Below are 22,191 nucleotides of genomic sequence, written 5' to 3' on the forward strand. Positions count from 1 at the left end.
AATTTTGGTCTTCCCTATTAAACGAAACCTGACATCATTTGTAATTTAGCATTGCGTTAGACACTACACTTGATGCTGGGAAGTATCTGAACCAGGGGTCTTAAATTTATTCCAGGTTGGGGGCCCTATATCCCCTTTAAGAAAGGTTGAGGGTCAGCATAGGGAGGGGGAAAAAGTGAATGAGTTTTACAGAAAAAAAAAAGGCTCAAGGTACACCTAAGCACTCCTTATGAGTTGTGAATGCGAAAGCATGTACGTACATCATTCTTTCCTCTCCCTTATTTCGTCTGCAGCGTATTTGCGTCGACGGCATCGACGGACATGCAGCTCCACGGGGTGGCCGGTCATTAAAACCGATGCGCAGCGTCAGTTTCAATGACCGGCCACGCCATGGCGCTGCATGTCCGGTGAATGGGAGCCTCGTCGAAGCGCGCCAGTCATTGGGGCTGGAGCCGAAAAGCCATCAGCCTTACTTCGCTCCTTTGGGATCAGGAAAACTAGGTGCCGTGTCTAGGCTTTTCACGTGGTTTCATAGCTGGGAGTTTGCTCTTGGAGAAAGGATTTAAGGTGCCATTTTCACGCTTCAAACTGATGACGTCGGCTCGCTCCATAAAACAATTAATGGTATCGCATTAAAAAAAAAAGGCAATTGATTTTTATGTTACGAAGCAGCCGAGTCTCTTAGCAACATCCTAGATTTCCTAGAGAAAAAACCTCGTCCCCTTGGCTTTCTTTTTTTTTTTTTGAAACTTCGTTTTGCCAGTGACATCTTTAACTTTTTTGTCTTTATTCAACTGCTTTGAGCCCATATCTGATGCAATATCAAAATTTAAAATGACACTGCACACCCATATGCTGGAATGTTTCATTATAAAGAGAAGCTGAGGGAGTGGTGGTGATGGGAGCATGCAGGGACGTCAAAGTGCCAAGCTCCAATTTGAAGGACCAGTGGCTACACGCAAAGGTAGCGAGCTGCCTTTGTCTCTACTAACTGTTTGAACACTGCATGAGGAGCAGACGGGTAGAGATGGAGGCAGCTTACCTTGGTGTCTGCCCACTGCAGTGCAATCCGCTTATAACGATAATGAGAAAACCCGAAAATTTAATCGTCATAACCGAATATTGTTGTATCTGGACTAGAAGCTGGGCGTTTCTAGTCTTGAAACTCTAGAAGCTGATCGTTATAAGCAGTACATTGTTATATCTGGTATCGTTATAAGTGGATTGCACTGTAATCCTTCAAATCTGAGCTCGGTGCTCCGATGTCCCTCTCCCGCTCTCATCCCCTCTTCTCCCTCAGTTTCTGCTCATATAGAACGAGAAAGCAAGCACGCTTTCGTTGCCCTGTCGCTCGGTTCGTTCGAAATTTAATCAAAATAAACATGTTCAATAAAAAAAATCTCTTTAAATGAGTTTTTGCTTTCCTGACGATTTTTATAACAGCATTATAAGGAAAATACCTTTCTCCTAATAGTATTTTGTGGCAGCTAGGTATATTGAGAGTTTGTGCTGCCGAGATGCGTCCTTGAGGAAAGAGATAGCACTTTTAGCCTGGTAGTTGCACTGTCATACTGGTGATTATTGTGAGAAAGAGCTGAGGAGCGAAAATGAGGACAAAACAAAACTCGCTGCAAAAGAAAACAACAGTGCAAAATTTGTGAATGTGCTTCAAGAGCAGAGCTATGTTTTGGGCAAAAATGAGTCAACGACACAACACAATTCTTTATTGCACCCATAGCGCTAGAGAAATGGACCCACAGGCAGCTGCAAGGTGTCTGCGGGTCACACCCTCTCAAGTTTTGGTCCACGTGTTTGAGACACCTCCCCCCCCCCCATCTAGATGAAACTTCCTACTTTAAGTTTTAAAAATCTTCCGTTTTGTCTCTCATCCTTCTGCTCACATGTTGCGAGGGTTGCTGTGAAAATATAGGGGACAACGGATCAGCTGCTTGCAGTGTTGCCGCTTTGGCAGTTCCTGTCGGGGGAGAATCGGTGGCGAAAAGAAGCATGGGGATCGAATGCTTGCGCTGCAGAACCCAGGGACCCTGGGCTCAATTCTCACCCCTGCCCGTTTCATTCTGCATGAGCACCGTACCGACGCACATTCGTGTATCACTACTGCATGATGCGCGTTGAAGACCCCCAGGCTAGCAGTGTCCTGCATTAGCTAAATTTCTCATCTACGGCTGAGACACCAGATGCCCATTGAGGCTGACCAACTTCCTGCTCTCTAAACAAACACAAAATACAATGTTGCCAGTTGAGAAAAGCAGGACAAGCTCATCCCACAAAGCCCTGCACTGTTTCCACTTAAGTGAGCGAACGCCGGCGAGAAGGAGAGTTCACTGGCGTCCTCTCCAGCTTTCGCTCTGCTAAAGTGGAAAAGATGGAGAGCTTTGTTAGAGGAGCTTGTTGCGCTATTCTTAAAAAGTAGCTGACGCCATTTCCTATTTGAGGAAACGCACTTAAATCGTCTTCATTTGACCTTCAAGATCTCAAATATCGAAATTATTTTTTAGTTTGGTGCTTAAAGGCTGCAGAAAATCATTTTGAAAGTACCGCCGAAGGCCCTCCTTCCTGAAGCATGACGTCATAAAAGGAGTTTCTGGAATCTCCACTCTTGTGCATCTTCAGCGCCAATCAAAGCTGTGCACGAGCACTCGTGCTATTTTTAAAAAGGGCAGAAGAAGACGTCGCAACTGGTGGCAGTGCGGAGGAACATACCTGGCAAGCTTGCAATTGCACGCGTGACCTTACAGCGACACGCGCTTGGCGGCCGAAAGATCCACTAATGACGTAATGACTGGTCGAAGGTTCGTGTTTTCTCACGTTTAGTTACATCTCCAGGGAAAACGAAAATGATATTCAGATTCATGGGGTAAAACTATGCTAGAATCAACCGCTATTTCATTCTTTGAAAGAAGTGTTTCAGCTTCCCTTGAAGCTGCAACACGGTATAGCGCTTTAAATAAATTATTTTTACCACTTACTATTGGGGACTGGAACAATCTTCTCAACACTCTTGTGTCAGTTGCTGACCCCATTTTTTTTTATGAATTCGCTTATTCTGCATATTTTTAGGTGCAATTAGATTTTGTTTGTGTCATTCGTAATGTAAGGTTTATGGGTGCCTATCTTTTTTTGTGTGTGTGTGTGATGTATTATTTATAGCATTTTTATTGGCATTTGGTTTTCTTTTGCACTGCACTTTAGCACTTTTTTTTAGCTTCACTCGTCGAAGGGCAAGGCCTATTGTTGTTTCCTGCTTTTTTGTTGTTGGCTATCATGTAGCATTGTTGCATTTGACAGCCCCTCCTTATATAATGCCCTTGAAAAAGGGTCCCTAAAGAATGAACAAATGAAATGCAGTGGTGGTTCCTGTCGGCCCTAACGGGGCCACGTCTTCTCCGCAGGGCGTTGCGTTGTAACAGCGCCCGTCGGTCGTGCAGCAGCAAAGCGGGCAGAAGAGGTGGGCACCGGGGCCAGACAGCACAGCAGCAGGCCTATTCCATAGGGACACAGTGCAGCGTCATCAAAGATGGCGTCCGGGCCGTACAACTACTCGTACATCTTCAAGTACATCATCATCGGGGACATGGGGGTGGGCAAGTCATGCCTGCTACACCAGTTCACGGAAAAGAAGTTCATGGCAGACTGCCCGCATACCATCGGGGTGGAGTTTGGCACCCGCATCATCGAGGTGTGCGGTCAGAAGATCAAGCTCCAGATCTGGGACACGGCCGGCCAGGAGCGCTTCCGGGCCGTCACCCGCTCCTACTACCGGGGTGCCGCCGGGGCACTCATGGTCTACGACATCACCAGGTGCGCCCCCTTTGTCTGAAAGCATGTGCACGGAGGCACTAGGGCCGTGTTGGCGCAATTGACTCACTTCCTCCTATGGTGCCTTGGCCAGGACGTTTACGAGGATGCAAGTTGCCCAAGTTTAATATGGATTTCCAAGTCACGGTTAGCAGGGCAAAAAGCACAGCAGTGGCCTATGGTGCCACAAGTGCACTACAGAAATGGCAGAGGAATAGTTTAGCCCCATGTTGCAGTACAAGAAATTTTGTCCAAATTGCAAGCTAGAAACATACTTTTTGTGTAAGGCTCATCAAAATATTAGGCACTGGATCTGTGCACTCTTCATTTCACCGGAAAAGCACCGAGAAGGTGGTATGAACCCCTTTCACAAGTGGTGAACTTTGCCGCGGGAATATTGAAATAAATGAAATCTCATCCAACCTTTATATAATACAGCATAGAAGCCTTTAGTTATGGCCATCGTCTGCAGGGCTTTTATGATAAGAGAGATGCAATACTGATGAATTGATGGTTCCACTTGTTTCTTACCGAGTTTGGAAAGAGTATGCTGTTCTCTAAGCACAGTTAGGAGCAACATTAAGAATGTCACTGGCTGACATCTACGAGCAATACGAACAGCACTGCCCTCATGGTCCCTGGTGGCACTTGGGGGATGTTTTGTCATTCTGAGGAATCTCTTTGTGCTTCCTCAATTTGCAGGAGTGCACATTTTTTTCATTTATGTCGCCCAGTTTCAGTGATGTGTGCAACGGAGCGTGTTCATGCGTTCCAATTACCTTTTGTTAATGCACACACTTATTGATTTCATCTGACACATTTAGTTGTCATAATAGTCACTGACTCTGCAAAGCATTTTTCTCCGGACTGTAGCCCAGTCCCTGGTTCAGGCATGCCTGCCTCCGCGGTTCTTCCCAGCAGTGGGCGGCAATGGTTTTGCTACCCACCAGTCTGGCTGACTGCCCATCTTTGCTGCGTTCAGCCCCCCTCTATATTTTGCCTCCGCAGGACAAGACATGCTGATTTTCAAAAATGCTTGACGCCTCAAATTGTCGTGTTTGGCAGACTTTTGTGGCACTGTACAACTGAACTGCATAATCTATGGAAACAAAATCGCTTCTGTACGGTAAAGAAAGTACCAAGAACACCAAAAGTTTCAGCAATTTCCCCCCCCCCCCCTCCTCCTCCCAGCAACCTGATAATTGTCAGATATCCTCATCCCAAATATTTCTAGGGAGAACCCTGCCTGCCACATATCATTGTATTTAAACACCAACTCAAAGTCCCATTTTTCTGGACTTTTTGGGGACCTCTATTTCTGTCACAGAAAAGTCACAACATTCACAGAACCATGCACTGCTAAGCTTCAGGGAACCGTGTCTAACAGCACACTGAGACCGTTTTGGTTGTTACACGTTCCTGGTGGAAGAATGGTAGAGAAAGGGTGCCTTCCGGAATGGACACTGGAAATTCATAGCAGTTGAAGAATGCATGCATATGAATCCTATCTTTTTCATACCATCCACACTGTGTTATGGTGCCAGACTTTGGCCCCAATGTTGACAAAATGTAGCTTGTCAAAGGGCATAGTGCAAGTTTTACCGCAGCAGCCCAATGCAGTAGGAGCTTCATGACGCAAAGAAAGTGGCGAAAGGTTACGCTGCGATTGTACCTCATCATGACTGATAATTCTAGATCCCGCTTGTGCAGACGTGCATGCATTTATGCCCTATCATAATATGCATGAGCAGAAAACCTTTGCCTCCAACATAGTGCTTCCAGGTTGCCTCACTTTCTTCTAATTTGCGAATGAAAGGGTGTTGAAATTTTGAGAACTCAAAGTTGTAGCACTAATAAAAAATGTAAGCTAGTTTTTTTTTTTTTTTCTTTTAGAAACTGGTGATGTTTGTGCATTTTGATGTTTGCATTTCTTGGTAGATGAGTTTCATCTAAGCCACAATTGGTTAAAAAACAAAAAAAAACTTGATTTGTCTTTGGATGTAAAGCCAGTATCAAAATCAGTATCAAAGTTCTTTATATTTGGTGCAAAGAGGGTTTATGAAATATCGGACGTAAGGTGACATAAACCCAAGATTTTCAGAACGCTCCTTGAAGGAGTCCCGTGCTTACGGGGGGAGGTGATCAGACTGTGCAGAGACAAAAATAAATGTTTAATTGATTCTTAAATTTATTTTTTGTCTTTCTGCATGTTTTTTTTTATTTATTTAGAAATGTTGCTGACCTTTTGGAGACTGTGGAGGAGGGGATAGAACAAGTTGTTGGTACCTGAGAAATTATATACACTAGTGACAAAATTCTTATCATATTAGAATGTTTGGTACTCCCTAAATTTAGGAAGACTTCATAGATCCCATTATCTTAGTCTTCTTGGCCCTGACGACTTTGGGTTGTGCAAACTAAAGAGCGCTTCCTAGACTCGGCAATGGTTCCCTGCTGTTAGTTTGAATCATAATTGAGTTTGGCTTTATTAGAGGAAAGAGGCTAGGCAAGTTTGAGTCCTTCATTTGTGGCTGTTACTATAGGGCTCGTCTTACATTACGATGGACCTTAGCCAAGCCTACAAGCCGTGAGATCCAGTCACAAGCCAGCCAGTTAAAAGCCTCATGCTATGCTGCTGCAATCTAATCTATCGGTACTCTGAGTACTCGGAGAGGCACATACTGATAAGTGTGTCGGAGTATAACACATGGCTTCTAACTTGCTCGTGATTGGACCTCGCAGCCCGTAGCTTTGGCTATGGTTGGTCCATTGAAGGTGGAGACGAAGTATGCAAGGAGGAGGAGAACTGATATAAGGGTAATATTGCAGACTAGCTGGTGAACGATCAATCTTGTGAAACCCCGAGACAAAGGAAGAAAAAGGGGAACATGAAGACGTCTCAAATTGTGCGAGTTTCAGTTGCATGTGTGTCTCTTGCAGGCGTAGCACATACAACCACCTTAGTAGCTGGCTGACCGATGCTAGGAACCTCACCAACCCCAACACGGTGAGTCCCAGTTGCATCATGGACAGCACACGGATCGCTTTGACAGTGTTGTGGAAACTGTGTGAGCCTTGACGATGTATAGCACCATCAGGTTAACACCAGCTAAAGTTTGAGGTCATGGCTGCTCAAGGAAGAAACGTGGTGCAGAGTTGTAAAGAGCTGGAAAGGAGGGGGAGTGAAGCAAAACGAAAAGGATGGTTGAGTAGTGCAGTTTATGAATATAACAGATAAGGCAAATGCAACAGGCAGAAAATGAATTCCATATTTTCCGGACTATAAATCGCGCTTGTTTGTGCTCTTCATTGACTGTAGCATGCTTGCAGCTTTGTTCCAGTCCCAGATGATTTTCTCGCTGACATTCAAATGCCTTCCTGCTTGGTTGCCGTTGTCAGTCGCATGTACGACAGCACACAACTTCAATCTTGCAGTAGTATAGCTTTTCCACGCTTTCGGTGGCGGCATATTAGCAGGACGCCAACACAGTGTAAGAATGCAAAGGCGAAATGCGGCTGTTGCAGTGATCGGATAGACCAGAGGCGGATGCCGGAAAAAAAGGGAGACAGCTGCGCTTCCTGTAAAAGGCAACGCATAGTTACGGAGCGCGACGAAAGACGGCGTGCAGAGCCAATTAGGCCTAAGCAAGCTAAACCAAACCAAATGGCCTTTGCCAGCGTCCGCCAATCTGTTTCGTTAACTACTGTGCCTTCTGCCCTTTTTGGCGGATGGGGTCAGAGTGGAGGGCTTGCTGTAGCCATGAATCTACACCACGTCCCTTTGGGCTGTTCTTTGTCGTTGCACACGAGGTTCATACTTACGGAAATAACTACATATAGGTTGCACTGCTGTACAAGAAAAACCAAGAAAAAAAAAGGGGGTACTTCTTCATTGGACGTTATTTGTATCCCTTTGGTTTTCAATAAACTCGTGTTCATGAATGTAATGGCCGGGAAAACATTAACCGAGAATGTATGTATCGGCAAGGTTTGGTTGTATGATTTTCTTGTGAAATTTGTGACTCTTTATGAAAAGAAACCAGTTTGTGCAGTTTACTAATCAGTAAAATGAAACATCCAGTACATGCGAGAGGAGAATAGTACACACTTGAAGACAAAACTGGAGTTGGGGGTGGAGGGTGGGGTACATAATAAAATTTAATTAATTTGTTAAACTAAAAGTTTATTCACAAAAAAAAAACAAAAAAACATTATAGCCAAATGTAATACATTTTAGCAGCATAACTATTTCAGATTTAATGTTTTGTGTGGTGTGAACCTTTTGTGCAGTTCTAGAGCCTGTAGATTTCTAATCTATGGTGCTTACGCTAAAGAGAGTTCGGTTCATACATTCCATTTAATTTCTTGTATCTCAAAGTCGTTTAGCGATGCATCACAAGAGGATGAAAGCAAGAAAGATGGAGAAGTCGCTATCTATGCAGGGTGTCGCAGATAATTTGTACTAAACTTTAAAAAAAAGAACAGCGATCTGCGGGAGGGAAACTAACTGTATGTTCTTAGCAAGCGTTTTACGAAAGGGCACACATCTTCTTTAGTGCACCTAGTTTTTTTTAGTTAATTAAGACTAATTATATAATTTTTTATTATTTGTTTAAGAGCCGAGGTGTGAATTGGAAAGTTGTAGAGTGTATTGAGAAACATCCAATTAAAGGTGTTTGCTGCACGATACGCTTTGCGCACTTCTTTGTTTTAACCTAGAAAGAAAGCCTGCGAAATATAAAAAATGGACCATGGGACACTGTGCCCACACGTCGCACTTTCAGCACCCTTAGACAGGCTTTGAAAGAACGAAGTTTACCTTGTCACTGGTGCGCCGTTTGAGGCAGGGCTCTGCGGCAGCAGGCACTCGTGCGTATCCTCAGGGCCTGCACCAACACGAAGCCACGTCTCGAACAGCGCCAGGGATAAGGTGAACTTCCTTCTTTCAGAGCACATCTAAAAGCACTGGAAGCGCAACGTTTGGATGTGTTGTCACATGATCTTTATCTATATTTCGCGGGCTTTCTCTTTAAAAAAAACGGGTGAGCAAAGTCTATTACGGAGCGAACACTTTTGTTAAAAGTTTCTCAGTGTGCTCTACAACTATCCAATTCACTCCTCAGCTCGTAAACGGATGATTAGACACTTAGCTAATTAGTCTTAAATAATGAAATATGTAACTAAGCAAACTTAAGATATTTTTGCACTTTCGTAAGACACTAATAATATGCGGTTAGTTTCGCTCCCACAGAGCACTCCATATTTTTTTGTTTGTTTTTAAAGTTTGGTGCAAGTTATTTGGGACACCCTTGGGTGGTAGATATATAGATATACCTACATAGAATAATGGTAACAGAGAAACTGACAGTACTAGAAGTATAATGATGTTAAATGATATGAAATATGAAACACTCGAGATAAAGAGTTACCTACTCTTTCCACAACTCGGTGCATCAACGAGCGCAAAAAAAAGCAATTGTTCCAAAATACAAAAGGCATCGAGGAAATATCAAGTTAAGAAATAAGCTCTTCTCGGCTTAGTTTAAACAGTATTGGATCTGAAAGAGTGAAAAAAATTTCAGGGTGACTATTCCAGTCTTATACGGATAAGGCCAGTGGGGGAAAGAGAAACAAATTATGCACGATTCAAAAACCCTGAGACTGCAGGCAACGACACACACTCAAAAGTCTCAAACACAGCTGAAATTTGATTTTCCAAAACCTGGTTAAATAGGAAAAAAGCAACGAAAAAAGGAAAAGAAAGCCCCAAGAACACCTCTTTCCACAAATGTTCATTCCAAACAGTTAACAGGACAATGACGGCCTCCAGGACATCTTCCTCCTCTCTTATCTTTGAACCCTGTCACCCCCGACCCAAAAACAAACAAAACAACTTTACTTCCCGGAAACTTGTAGACACTTCAAGGACAGCACTTTTCAAAGCCTAAGAAACCGCCGAAGTTTGTGGTCCAAACCAAACGAAGGCTTATTAACAGCGTTTTCATGCCTTAGTATTGTGAGTGATTCCTTTATCAAACATTTGTGGTCATCTTTTTCCCTTCTACCGATGTCGAACTCCACAATGGCATACAATCGTTACCTTCGGCCAGATGTTTCGAAACTTCGTAGTACGGGTCCTTTTTCTTTATACAGCGCTTATGTTCCGTCAACCGTTCATTTATACATCGTTTAATTTGTCTGATATAAATGGTTGACGGAACATAAGCGCTGTATAAAGAAAAAGGACCTGTACTCTGAAGTTTCGAAACATCTGGCCGAAGGTAATGATTGTATGCCATTGTGGAGTTCGACATTGGTAGAAAAAAGGAAAAAAGGTGACCACAAACGTTTGATAAAGGAATCACTCACAATACTAAGTCACGGAAATGCTGTTAATAAGCCTTCGTTTGGTTTGGACCACAAACTTCGGTGATTTCTTAGGCTTTGAAAAGTGCTTTCCTTGAAGTGTTTGCAAGTTTCCTGGAAGTAAAGTTGTTTTGTTTGTTTTTGGGTCGGGGGTGACAGGGTTCAAAGATAAGAAAGGAGGAAGGTGTCCTGGAGGCCGTCAGTGTCCTGTGAACTGTTTGGAATGCACATTTGTGGAAAGAGGTGTTCTTGGGGTTTTCCTTCCCCCTTTTCGTTCGTTTTTTTTTTTTCTTCCATGTAACCGGGTTTTGGAAAATAAAATTTCAGCTGTGTTTGAGACTTGAGTGTGTGCATTGTTACCTGCAGTCTCTGGGTTTTTGAATCATGTTTAATGTACACCAGCTCGTTTGCACCCTAAACATTTATTTCAGAAACAAATTAGTTTGTGATTTAATTGATTTCACTTTGCATAAAATTATCAACTCTGTCAGATGTGAACTGAGCAGGTAGGAGGTATGTAATTTGTTTTGAAAAAGGATTCTCTGTAATAAATGTAAAGGCCCGTTCACACTCTTGCGACCGAGTACGACTGAGAGAGACGAGATCTCTTACAACTTCTTAAATGTTTCTAGAATGAGGGAACATACTAACATTGTGGCGCCATCTATGCGGTGACCCTAGAACTGCATTTCACAAAAGCGAAGGTTTTGCGGGATTTCCGAGGTCAAATGTGCGTAATACCCATAGAAAGGCTCGTTTATAACATTGACAAAAGTTTTTTGAGCCAAAAAAGAAAGGATATTGCGCGAGAAATAAAAAAAAAATATGCCGGACCGCCGAGTTTACACTGCTTCCCAATAGATGGCGCCAGTGTGTTCTCTGGTTTAAGAAGTTTTAAGGAACCCAGGTTTAAGAGGTCACAAGCAGTCGCAAGAGTGTGAACGGGCCTTAATGAAAAAAATATGAGCGAGCAATTTTTCATGTTTTCCGAGGGAGACTAAACCCAAGTTTTTTTTTTTTTTTCTCAGATCTCTGACACTTGTTTAGGGAGAGTACTCATGACAGATGAAACGTGCAGCTTTGTCTTGAAAAGCTTCAAGTTGTAGCATTAAATACAGTAAACTCATTAATTCAAACTCCAGGAAGTCACAGATTTCAGTTTGAATTACCAGAAGTTTGAATTATCAGAAATTCATCTAAATATGATACTAGACAACATTATGATTTGTTACATGAATAGCTACACATACAAAGCAGATTTTTGCCAATTTCTTCTACATAGGCCTAATTATAAGCAAGTACACGCATAATACATGGGTGAAAGAACTCTGACGTTAAGTTTATTCATCCGGCAAAAAAGTTGTCGATTGTGGACTGTTTAGTCAGTACATGAGATCTCAAAACAAAATTGTCAATACCAGCCAGCGCAAGTAGCTCTTTACGGGACTTCCTTTGCAGACAGAAACTTCCGGAGCTGAGCGATGTGCTTAAAGGCCTCTGCGGCTGTGACAGTTGGTAGTGGGCCATCCCTTTCTTCATCATCTTCACTCTCACTGCTGCACTGTGCTGGCATTACTTCCTTATGTCCTCTAATGAGTCATCACGACAAACACACGCATCGTCGTCAAGACTAGCATATTCCGCCAGCTCAGCGTTCACATTATGTGCTTCAAGGCCAGAAAGCATGATGCCAGTGAACTGTTCCTCATCCTCGATGTCGTCTTGGTCATCATTGCTAGTCTTGAAGCACATAATGTGAATGCCGTTTTCCGCTAATGTGTGCCTGCTTGAGCCCCGTTGAGTGCGCTTCTTTCCGAGCACCGGTGCACTGCGGAGAAGCAATACTCGCGAAAACAAGCTCCGTGGGTATTGCTTCTCTGCGGTGCACCGGTGCTCGGAAAGAAGCGCACTCAATGGGGCCATGAGAACAAAAATGTATGAATTAAGCAAAAACGCCGTTCGAATTAAGCGGCTTATAAATACATTAAAAACATAGCGGGACAACTAAAATTTTTACATCTGTTTGAATTAACCGGAAGTATGAAATATCCGAGTTTGAATTATCGCGAGCCTACTGTAGTTTTGGTGTGGATTTCATATTATGGCAAGCTTATCCTAGTTTCAGAAGAATAAGTGTTTTATATGCAAGAACTTCTTTGTGTAAAAAGCAAAATGAATGTTTTTTTGTTTTTGTTTTTTTTTAAACTACCATAGTTTCCTAGATACATCACTGATTGTGTGCTATATATGAATTTTCCAGGACAAATTGTGGGTGAAATGAACTCTTGAATATTTATATGAAGTTAACTTTCAATGCCTTCGTTTAAATTTAAATAGTGGAAAGTTGATGTTATTTGCCAAGTGGCGCACCATTCTTTGAGTTGATTGAGGTCAGTTTGAAAAGCTACGTGATCACTTGGAGGTACATTCTTTCTATACAGCGCAGGGACATCAGCGTATAGCCTGATAGCAAACTCGGCGTTTGATGGGAGGCCTATAGTATGTATTAAAAAGAATAATGGCCCAAAGGTAACCTTCCGGAGTGCATGGGTTGCCAAAAAAAATGCTCTACCTGGACCTCCACCATCCCCACCCCTCCTTAGGGGTGGGGACTGTTGAGTAAGCTTAGAATCTTGGAGAACCCCACAGGGGTTCTATAGAGTTTCTCTGATGGCACAGTGGAGAACCCCTGCATTCCTAAAGAACTAGTTTGGGAACTCGTATACAAAGTCCGACCGCCAAATTCACAAACCTCACTCCAATTGAGGCACCCCTCCACTTCCTCAAGGAAGGCTCGAGGGCTGGCGCCAGCCAATTGCGACGACGAATAGGCGGTTTAGGCTCCTCGCGATTGGCCAGCGCCGGCCCTCGCGCCTTCCTTGAGGAAGTGGAGGGGCGCCTCAATTGGAGTGAGGTTTGTGAATTCGGCGGCGAGAGACTCGAGCAACCTTACGGAAGCCAGTAAATGTGTCTTTTCATATACTGCATGCCTTTTGTGCTCCACCGCGTGTTGCTTTGTGCTACCTCTTCAGCGATTTCATGCACGAGTCATGCCCTAGCGGAGCAGTTATCAACAAATGCAGATTTATCCCACCAAGTCCTGTCCAGAATAGATAGTATATACTAGAAGCTATAGCTTCCTTTGGGATTTTGTGGTGAGCTGTCTGAATAAGTGTGAGGTTGCTTTTTGTAGGGGGGGTCTTTTGATTTTGACTGTGTGTATGTGTGTGTGCTTGTGCAGGTGATCTTTCTGATTGGCAACAAATGTGATTTGGAAGCCCAAAGAGATGTGACATACGAGGAGGCGAAGCAGTTTGCGGATGAAAATGGTGAGGATAAATGTGTCTTTTTACGACTCGGTTTCGCAACGATGTAAGGATGTGCATTTGGACTGTGTACAGGGGATGTCAATTTCTAAGTGTTCAATCTGTCTTTTGAAAGCTATTACTAGAACTGTCATAGGATGCATGAATTTTACTTTGTTCGGTATCTTTATGTACATAATAATAAAATGTTTGCTGTTTTTTTTTTCTGTGTTGTGATACAGTAAACTTTCGTTAGTTCGACCTTGGTTAATTCAACTTTTCGTTTAATTCGATAGTGCTCAAAAGTCCCGGCGAGCGCCCATACATTTATATGGGAGGAAACGTTTGATAGTTCGAACTCGGGAAGACTCCGCATCGGATAATTCGCTCCGCGCGAATGCGCGTGGGCTCACATTGTACGGCTCCACAGCAAAAAAACCACCAACATACGGCGAAACACGTGCCCTTTGCTACAAAGCCGAACGTGTGCAAATAGTCGCCTGCTCCTCTATGCCATTGAGATGGACCGTAGCGAATGACACGAGCCAGCGCAACCAATCTGGCATGGAGTAGAATGGAGAACATAGCATGTGGTCGGGCGCAGAGACAGCGCGCACTCTTCTGTAGCATCGTGTGCGATCCATCTCGCGCGCCAAAAAGCGCAAAGTCTCTTTTCCTTTTTTTTGTTGACAGTTTGGTTGTTTGGCGCAAAAGTCAGATTGTAAAGCTTTTTCAGCGTGCGCTCTCAAAGCGCTTATCTGTAGCATCGTGTGCGGTCCATCTTGCACGTCAAAGGACGCAAGTTCTTTTCCTTTTTTTTTTTCTCTGTCGCCGACAGTCTGGCTGTTTGGCGCCAAAGGTGGCTCATCAAACTTCTCTTGATTTTTTTTTTTTTTTAGTGAGCGTTTTTTGGGGGACGTGATGTTTGGTTACGTTGCTCTCCGGAGCATGCTTTTGGACACGCGTTTTAAGCGCAGACAACAGCAGACCATCCGTGAGTACTTTGGACAATAAAAGGAAGTCTAATTTGAACCGTTTTTCTATCCTTTTTTTAATTCAATCATTCGGATAATTCAACCAAACTTCAAGGTCCCATTGAGATTGAATTAACGGAAGTTTACTGTATATTGTTAGAAAGGCATGTAGCTGTCGATGGGCATCCTCATTGAACAAATGAACAAGGACGGTACAAAGTAATTTCACATCTATCATTTTTAAAGGGCAACTCTGCTTAATTTCATGTTGCCTAGAAGACATAGCAGTTCTTTTTTGTGTTACCTTGGACTAGGTAGACCACAGTGTTACGATGTGGTTCTATCTATGGTAAGTGAAACTGGCCACCAAAGTTTCTGATGCTCAGAGTCGGCGGAATTTAACGGGTGACAAGGTGCTCGGTTTTGGTGTGGCGAGGCGCTGCACACGTTAAAGGGGAGGATGCGTGATGCAGACAACATTTGCGTTGAGCTGTTCATATGTTGCCAAGGGGTAAAGACTGGAGAAGATTGCGGCAAATTGTAAGCATTGACGTCTGTGGTCCCAAGGGAAAGAATGAGAAATGGAGCAACAGAAAAATTCAGAAAAAAAAAAGCAAAACTGCGATAGGTTAAGTGTGTTTGTTTTGCCGTAACAAGTTGTTTAAGTGCTTGTCAACTTTTTTTTTTTTTTATAACGTGCGACACTAGTGTTTTTCTGCAAAATAAAGCTATAAAAAAACAGGTGATGGTTTTCTCCTTTGTGTATATTAAAGTGTTGCCAGCTATATGTGCCCATCGGGACTACCGATTTTCGTGTCCATGCCGTACCATTCTAAAGTGAATGAAATGTATGGTACCTTTTCCTCTAGACTATTAGACAAACTCTATTTGTGGTGCACTTCTCAATGACGATTTGAAGCCATTGTTTACTACAGCCCAGCTTCCCGTTCGTGTTCTTGTCTAAAGTTAAAGTTTATGAAAAAACATGTTTCGCAGAACAAAAGGTGTAGTCGGATGCATTTTTCAAGCTCGAATCTACCGTTATCTCGAAATGTCCTGAAGTGACAGGAGGTGACCCTAGCCCTGATGCTCTTTAATTGTAAGTTTGTCTTCCCATTGAATTTATACAAGGTTAAGATTTGTATTTGTTTGCATGTTGTTTTGTTCCTTAGCCATTAAATATTGTTGAGGATGCCATACCACTTTAGTCAAGTAAATACATGCTAGGGTTTCATCCCAAGGAAACTTGCATAAGATTCATTTTCAGACTATTTTCAAGCTTTCTTTTTGTGAAGGGGGGAAGTTTTATGGGGGATCTTTGCAAGTTATATATGGATAGAATTCTGTCTTCACAGACAAGACAAAGAGTGCCTATTTCTGCCTGGGTTGATTCTTTGACCATTACAAGCATATGTTCTTGTTTCTATTGTTTTCCAACTGAGACATTGCCTTGCGCTGAGAAATCTTTTTTCTTCACACTTTTCCTGCAGGTCTAATGTTTGTGGAGGCTAGTGCAAAAACGTAAGTAAATTTTGTGGTGGTTGAAGTCGTAGTACCTATAGCTTCCTCCATTGTGCACAAGCACATGCATGCTGTGTGTATGTTTACTCTGTGCTGTACTGCCCCTCTTTCATAAAGTCGGTTGTACTAAACAAAATTTCAACTGCATCGATATCTGTTGCTATCTCATGTATGTCATGATCAGTATATCTTGCTATCTCATGTATGTCATGATCAGTATTTTGTCATAAACCACGGTGCAGCTTAAGTGGAAGGTGCGGAAGAGGCAAATGAAAGGGAGATAGTAGAGGTACGGATAGATGTAGCTGAGAACTGTGGAAGGGATGCCAGGTATCTTTCCCAGTCGCTTGCCACTGCAACAAAGGGCATCACCAACACCGTTTCATCTCCTTTGCTGCTTATGACAGTCTCTGTGCCAGAGTAAACGTTACCTCCTACCATCGCATCTATGTACACTATCTTTATCGTCATGAAAAAACGGCACTTGTGAAAGCTAGCGAAAGAAAAGGCACGCACTCGTCCAATTGTGTTTTCTTCCCCTAGTCCCAATGTTCTCAGCGCTATTGTTTCATGAGGGTAATCCTTTTCAAAATGAGACCCTGGAAGCCTCTGGGCGGCGACTGACTTTTCGCTAGGTCTTCTTCAAGCTTAACCTAAAGAAACTAAGTTTCTTAGCTAAACAAATCTTTCTTTCTTGTTTGCTTCGATAATGTCAATATCACTTGACGCATGGCAGAGACATCCTGACCAGTTCGAAGAGTAAAATATAGGGTTGTGCGAACATTGGAATAGTAGTTTTGACTGATATGCTATTCGATATTCGCTTCGAGAAGAACCGCGACATCATACTTTTTGAAGCGTCGATCTAGGCGGCTTGGCCCCGTTGAGTGCGCTTTTCACCGAGTACCTGTGCACTGCGGGGAAGCAATACCCGCGGAGCTTGTGGGCTCCACAGGTATTGCTTCCCCGGAGTGCACGGTTGCTTACCAAGAAGCATACTCAACGGGGCTGACTCGCCATGACTACGCCAAAGTATATGTGAGCAGCAGCGTCTTGACAACCCGCGTACGTCGTTTGTGCTTTTAAAGGCAGTAACATCTCTAGTCGCTAAATGCAATGACATTCCGTTCGCCGTCTGACACCGCGGAACATGCGAGTGGCACCGGCGCGTAGCTTCAGCTTTTGCTCCCGCTGCAGTCTCGAGGTTTAAGTCGCGTTCAGTTTACACCAGCTTGTTTATGCACTTGCATTCGACACCTTGGTCCTGAGTTGTAGTATCCCGAGTTTTAGTAGTGACAAGTACGTAGTAATGGTGTTCGACGGCGAAAAGAGGAAACCCCCGAAAATACGAGAGTAAAATGGACCTTATAGAAAAAGAGAAAATATCCGAAGGTGTTGGTCAATTAGTGAAGGAAACATCTAGAGGAATGCGAAGGACATAATTAGGAAAGGGGAAATAAATTTGGCTATTACAAAACTCGAGGCACTGTGGAATTATAATGGATACGGAGTGGTCAGGGGTGTATGGAAAGGAGTGATGCTGCCTGGGCTATCCTTGGGCAATGGGGTACCATGCATAAGGTCCGAAGTTCATCGACGAAGGAGCGTGGGTACATTGGCACTGGGAGTGTATGGGAACACGCCAGACAAAAGGGTATAGGATGGGAATGGGCTGGCCGTCCTTTGAAAGCAGAGGGGCAATTAGTAAATAGAGATTTGAACGAAGGTTCACTGAAACGGAGGAAACATGATAGGCACAGAGGCTATGCAAACAAGTGCATGTGAAAACATTTAAACATAAAATGGACAAACATTTAAGTACCTACCGTACTACAGGGATGGGGCTGAGCAGATTAGTGCCGGGGAAAAGAGTAAAAGAAGCAGAAAGGAAAATGTGGGAGAGAAGAATGCAAGAAAAACCAGTCTTAGCAATGTACAGGTCACAAAAACGACACAAAAGAAAGGAGCAGGCTTTTGATAATTGATGGGGAAGCTCTTTAATGTTTGTGGTGAGAATGTGAGTGTTAAGGACAATGACGTATAGCGCTAATGAAGCTGATTTTCATCAACTATGTTTAATTATTACCAACTAGCCCAGTTTACTATGATGTTGCACATATAAGGCTAAATTTCAAGAAGTGGACATATAGCATGCGCTGTATGCTACAGTGATAGCAAGACACTAGAACAAGTGGTTTTGAAGTGCACAGGGTTTCATTCTGCTTTTCCTAATGTAGTAATGGTTTGGCAAGAACTGTAGGTTTTGCTGGTGAGGATGGAAGGACTGAGCAAACGATTATAATTGCAAAAAAGTAGGTTTGAAGATTGGTTAGGAGGTTAGTGAAGCGTGATAATACAAAAATGGCAGGGTAGGTGATTTAACGAGAGACATAATTTATAGCGAAATTTAATAGGGAGGTGTGTAAATGTTTTGGCTAGGTGGCGCAAGCTACCGTCCAATGCAAAGGGTAAAGTCAATACCATCCATTCATTCATTCATTTTATGATAGAAGACATACAGGCTTACTAGAAGTGTTCTGGTCATCTTCACAATAGCTCCCGGGGAAACGGTCGTATTCACAACGCCTCTGAAGAAAACAGCGTTTTGATAGGGTCAGAAAACCAAGGTGGGTTTGTTCTCACCAAGGACAAAGTAAAGGAACGAGGTCCGTCTTAATTAAATCGGCAGAAATATAGTTCATAGAATTCTGCAGCAAAACATTGCAAAAAACAGCCCCGTTTTATTATTTATTTTTTTTTAGTACTGAAATTGAAGAAAGAGTATATGCATATATTGAGCAGATTTATAAATCCCCTTGATTAGTACAACCGCAACAAATCTGTCATTCTCGTCGCCACAGTTCATAATTATATCTATATTAAAACAAACCGAGCTTAGAAGTGGACAAGTGGAAGGTGGAGAACAACCTTCACGTGATTGGCTGAAACTTAAGCCTTGTGCACGGTACTGAAAGGCTTAAAGAATCTAATTGATATTCGATTCGTAAGTGCTATTCAACGAAAACCTCTATTTCGCTTCGAATTCGCTTCAAGCTCAAAATCCACTATTCGCACATGACTAGAAAAGTAGGTGTACTTGTTGAGAAGGAAGGAAAGTGGAATCCCCATAGCAGCTATTTTTTTTTTTTTTCAGAAGTTTGTGCATGTATTTATTTGAGGTACTATACTAGTTAGCCAAAGCAAACAAAATTGTCTCAAGGCCACGTCTTGACACTTGGAAAGCTGAAGTGGCTTATGCTACACAATAATTTACATTGGGCCAGAGTTCAAGATTGTAGCAGTGACAAAATTTATATTCTGCAAATGATCCAACAAGGTTTCGTTGCATTAGACCGAAGTAATACCGTAGTAGTGATAGCAGGTGTCTCTAGAAGCCCATTTTGACAACTGGCAGCAATTGACTCTTAACTCGGTGCAGTTCAGTTCTTGGTCCGAAGGTCATTAGCAGAAATGATATGGGCGACAAAGGCTAAGTTCCCCGCACCTGCTCTCTTCAGGGGTCAACACGTCGAGGAGGCGTTCCTCGAGACCGCAAAGAAGATCTACCAGAACATTCAGGACGGAAGGTGAGCCTTTGCATCATGCCCGCAGCTTCTGCGCTGCTCGGGGTGCTCGCCATGCTCGGCGTCAGCTTCTTTGTGCTACGTCGTAGGTTCTCAAACGGGGAACTCTCAAAGGTACCTTCAAGAGTTCCCATGGCATGCTGCCCACGTGGCATGCTGGGCGAATGTGTGGCTTTGCCTCGAGGCTCATTCGCAAGCACTCACACAAGTGGCTTTGACTGCGCTGCGGAAACTGCATTAACCTCAGCAACGTACCGCAGGAAATTTTTACAGCGAGCACAGAAATGTTGCAAACCTCCCAAGGTTCGAGTTCAAAAAGTTTTAAAGCTCATGCCGAAGTTCAGATTTGGAAAATTTAAGCTTGAAGAGGCGATGCAACAATTTTTGTACTTGGCGCAAATACCCCTTAAAACGGATCCCTGACGTTAATGACTTATGAAACACGTGTGCGTTTTTCACCCCGCGCAATAGAAGTCATACAAAAAATTAAAGAAAAACGAGCAGCGTTCACCCCCTCAACTTTCAGCTCGAACAAGCGGCCACGTGATCTGGAGTCGATTATATGCCGCCAATGTTGATCATAGCCACGCGCTGGGGTTGGCAAAGCACAGGGCACGCGCTGAGTTACAGATATTGTTATGGCTCGGCTATTGTCGTCGTTGCAGCGATTGGACACGGGCCACTACCCGAATGCTTCTTGAGCTAGTAATTATCACGAGCCCAAATCGAGTGCCCATGCAATGCTCGGGTCCAATCTATGAACAGCATTCAAATATTGTCATATGGGTGTACTGCGATCCCCACGTTACTTCATCAAATTTTGCCAAGGAGAGATTGAATGAAGGTGATCGCTTTTGTCCTTGAAATTACACCGCAACAAAGGAGTTTCTTGGCCAGCGGAGTTGCGTGCGAGTATCCTTGACTCCCACTAGTGCCAGTAAGCTCGTGTATAGTGAAAAACATTCCAACTGAATATCGTTGCACAGCTCCTTTAAAAGGGTTTTTTTTTTTATTTTTTATTTTTAAGTGTGGTGGTTTGAGACTTACTGGGAACTCCGATATCTTTTTAAGAATTGAGAAAGTTTTGTGTTTATTTTGAGCTCCAAGTTTGCTCGCGAAGTTTGACGTTTTCGCTCTCCGTGGAGATGAGCACGGCAATTTCAAATCTTTTCAACGTCAATTTGAAATGAAGATTCATATCGTGGAAGCTTTACTTGAAGTATTGCGCATAATATGTCTACCACACAAATAGTGCATCTGGCTAAACAGCTTTCAAGCAGCATTGTAACATGGGGAAAACGGTTTCTCGAACAGAGTTTCAAAGAGTTCCAAACAGGGTTCTTATACATTTCTGAAACAGTGTTTTGGAACAGGGTCTCTAGCAGGGTTCTTGTACTGGGTTGCAAACAGTCTCAAATAGTCTCACAGAGGCTCTTTAACAGGTTCTCAAATGTTTATTTCTCAACGAGAGTTTTCACACAGGGTCTCAAGTGGGGTGTCAAGAGGGTCTCAAAGGGGGTTCTCAAGTGGTTCTTAGAGTCCCCGTACAGCTCTCGAGCAGGGTTCTCGTACAAGGTGGCAAAGTCTCAAAGAGGGTCTCTAACAGGGTTTTAAACAGGGTCTCAAACGGTCGCAGACAGGGGTCTGAAACGGGGGCTCTTCAAGTGCATTAACATGCTCGGCAGGCAGCGGTGTTGCTTTATCGCGTGACTCTGCCTTGGCGCGTTGCGTGTGCAGCCTGGACCTGAATGCTGCCGAGTCCGGGGTGCAACACAAGCCCCAGAGCAGGACCACAGCCAACCTGATGAGCGAGGCGACGGCCGACAAGGAGGCGTGCGGATGTTAGGGGAGGGGGCAGGGGTGGGCCTCTTCCCGTGGACGGTGCCCAGGTCAGCTCTCTTCCCTTCCTTACGTGGGAGCCTTCCGTGGGCCTTGCTCGCTTGTCTTGGCGTTATTTGCACCGTAGCAAGGCCGTGGGAGAGAGCGTCGGCAATGCAGCTCAGCCGTTAGTTTGGCGTAACGCGTTCGACCAATGGCATAGGTTACTCGAAGTGGGTAAGGGTAAGCGGTGCACTAACACATCCTTTTCCCCCTCCCTGTGCTGCGTTTAAATTTCTCCAAAAAATATTACAAACTTGTGCATGGACCTAATGTATTGACCAAAGAGATGTGACACTCTCCTTGTCATCCTATTATTTCCAGATAGTGTCAAACAAAAATGTTGGAAAACCTATTCCAGAATAGTTATCTTGACATTTATTTTATGCAATAACTAGTTAAAGGGGCACTGGCACCCCAAAGGTCGTATTTCTTTTTATCGTCTAAAATGATGTAAGTTGGAGTCATAGACATGCAAAAAAAAATAACTGCATCGCGAAAAAATTTTTGTTACGTGCGCATCTTTTTAATTTTTGTTGCCCTTGTTTCTCACTCCTCACCTCCTCGCTTCTTTTGATTTGTGACGTCAAAAATCATGAAATTTAGAAGCTTTGTAGGCGACATTTCTATGACATTTAATAGCGGCAATCATAAAACATATTTTTTAACGCAATTGCGAACACACTACGGCCCTTTTTTTTTAATATTTAAAATTGGAGTCTGGTGTGATGTCGCCTCCTGGAT

General features: G+C 43.4%; 1 protein-coding gene across 1 annotated transcript in view; it reads left to right on the forward strand.

Moving 5' to 3' along the window:
- The window catches only part of LOC8041456 (ras-related protein Rab-14), a 36,361-nt gene that overhangs the window by 5,184 nt on the left and 8,986 nt on the right, over positions 1-22,191 (forward strand). Inside the window, exons 2-7 of the mRNA XM_029974625.4 lie at positions 3,414-3,822; positions 6,760-6,826; positions 13,427-13,514; positions 15,955-15,985; positions 19,504-19,572; positions 21,307-21,458. Of these exons, the coding sequence (XP_029830485.1) occupies positions 3,539-3,822; positions 6,760-6,826; positions 13,427-13,514; positions 15,955-15,985; positions 19,504-19,572; positions 21,307-21,415 (648 nt within the window). The 5' untranslated portion in view covers positions 3,414-3,538 and the 3' untranslated portion in view covers positions 21,416-21,458. The remainder of the gene's footprint in view (positions 1-3,413; positions 3,823-6,759; positions 6,827-13,426; positions 13,515-15,954; positions 15,986-19,503; positions 19,573-21,306; positions 21,459-22,191) is intronic.

The sequence above is a fragment of the Ixodes scapularis genome, unplaced genomic scaffold (assembly GCF_016920785.2).
Source record: "Ixodes scapularis isolate PalLabHiFi unplaced genomic scaffold, ASM1692078v2 PGA_scaffold3__209_contigs__length_174095766, whole genome shotgun sequence".
In the NCBI taxonomy this organism is placed as follows: Eukaryota; Metazoa; Arthropoda; class Arachnida; order Ixodida; family Ixodidae; genus Ixodes; species Ixodes scapularis.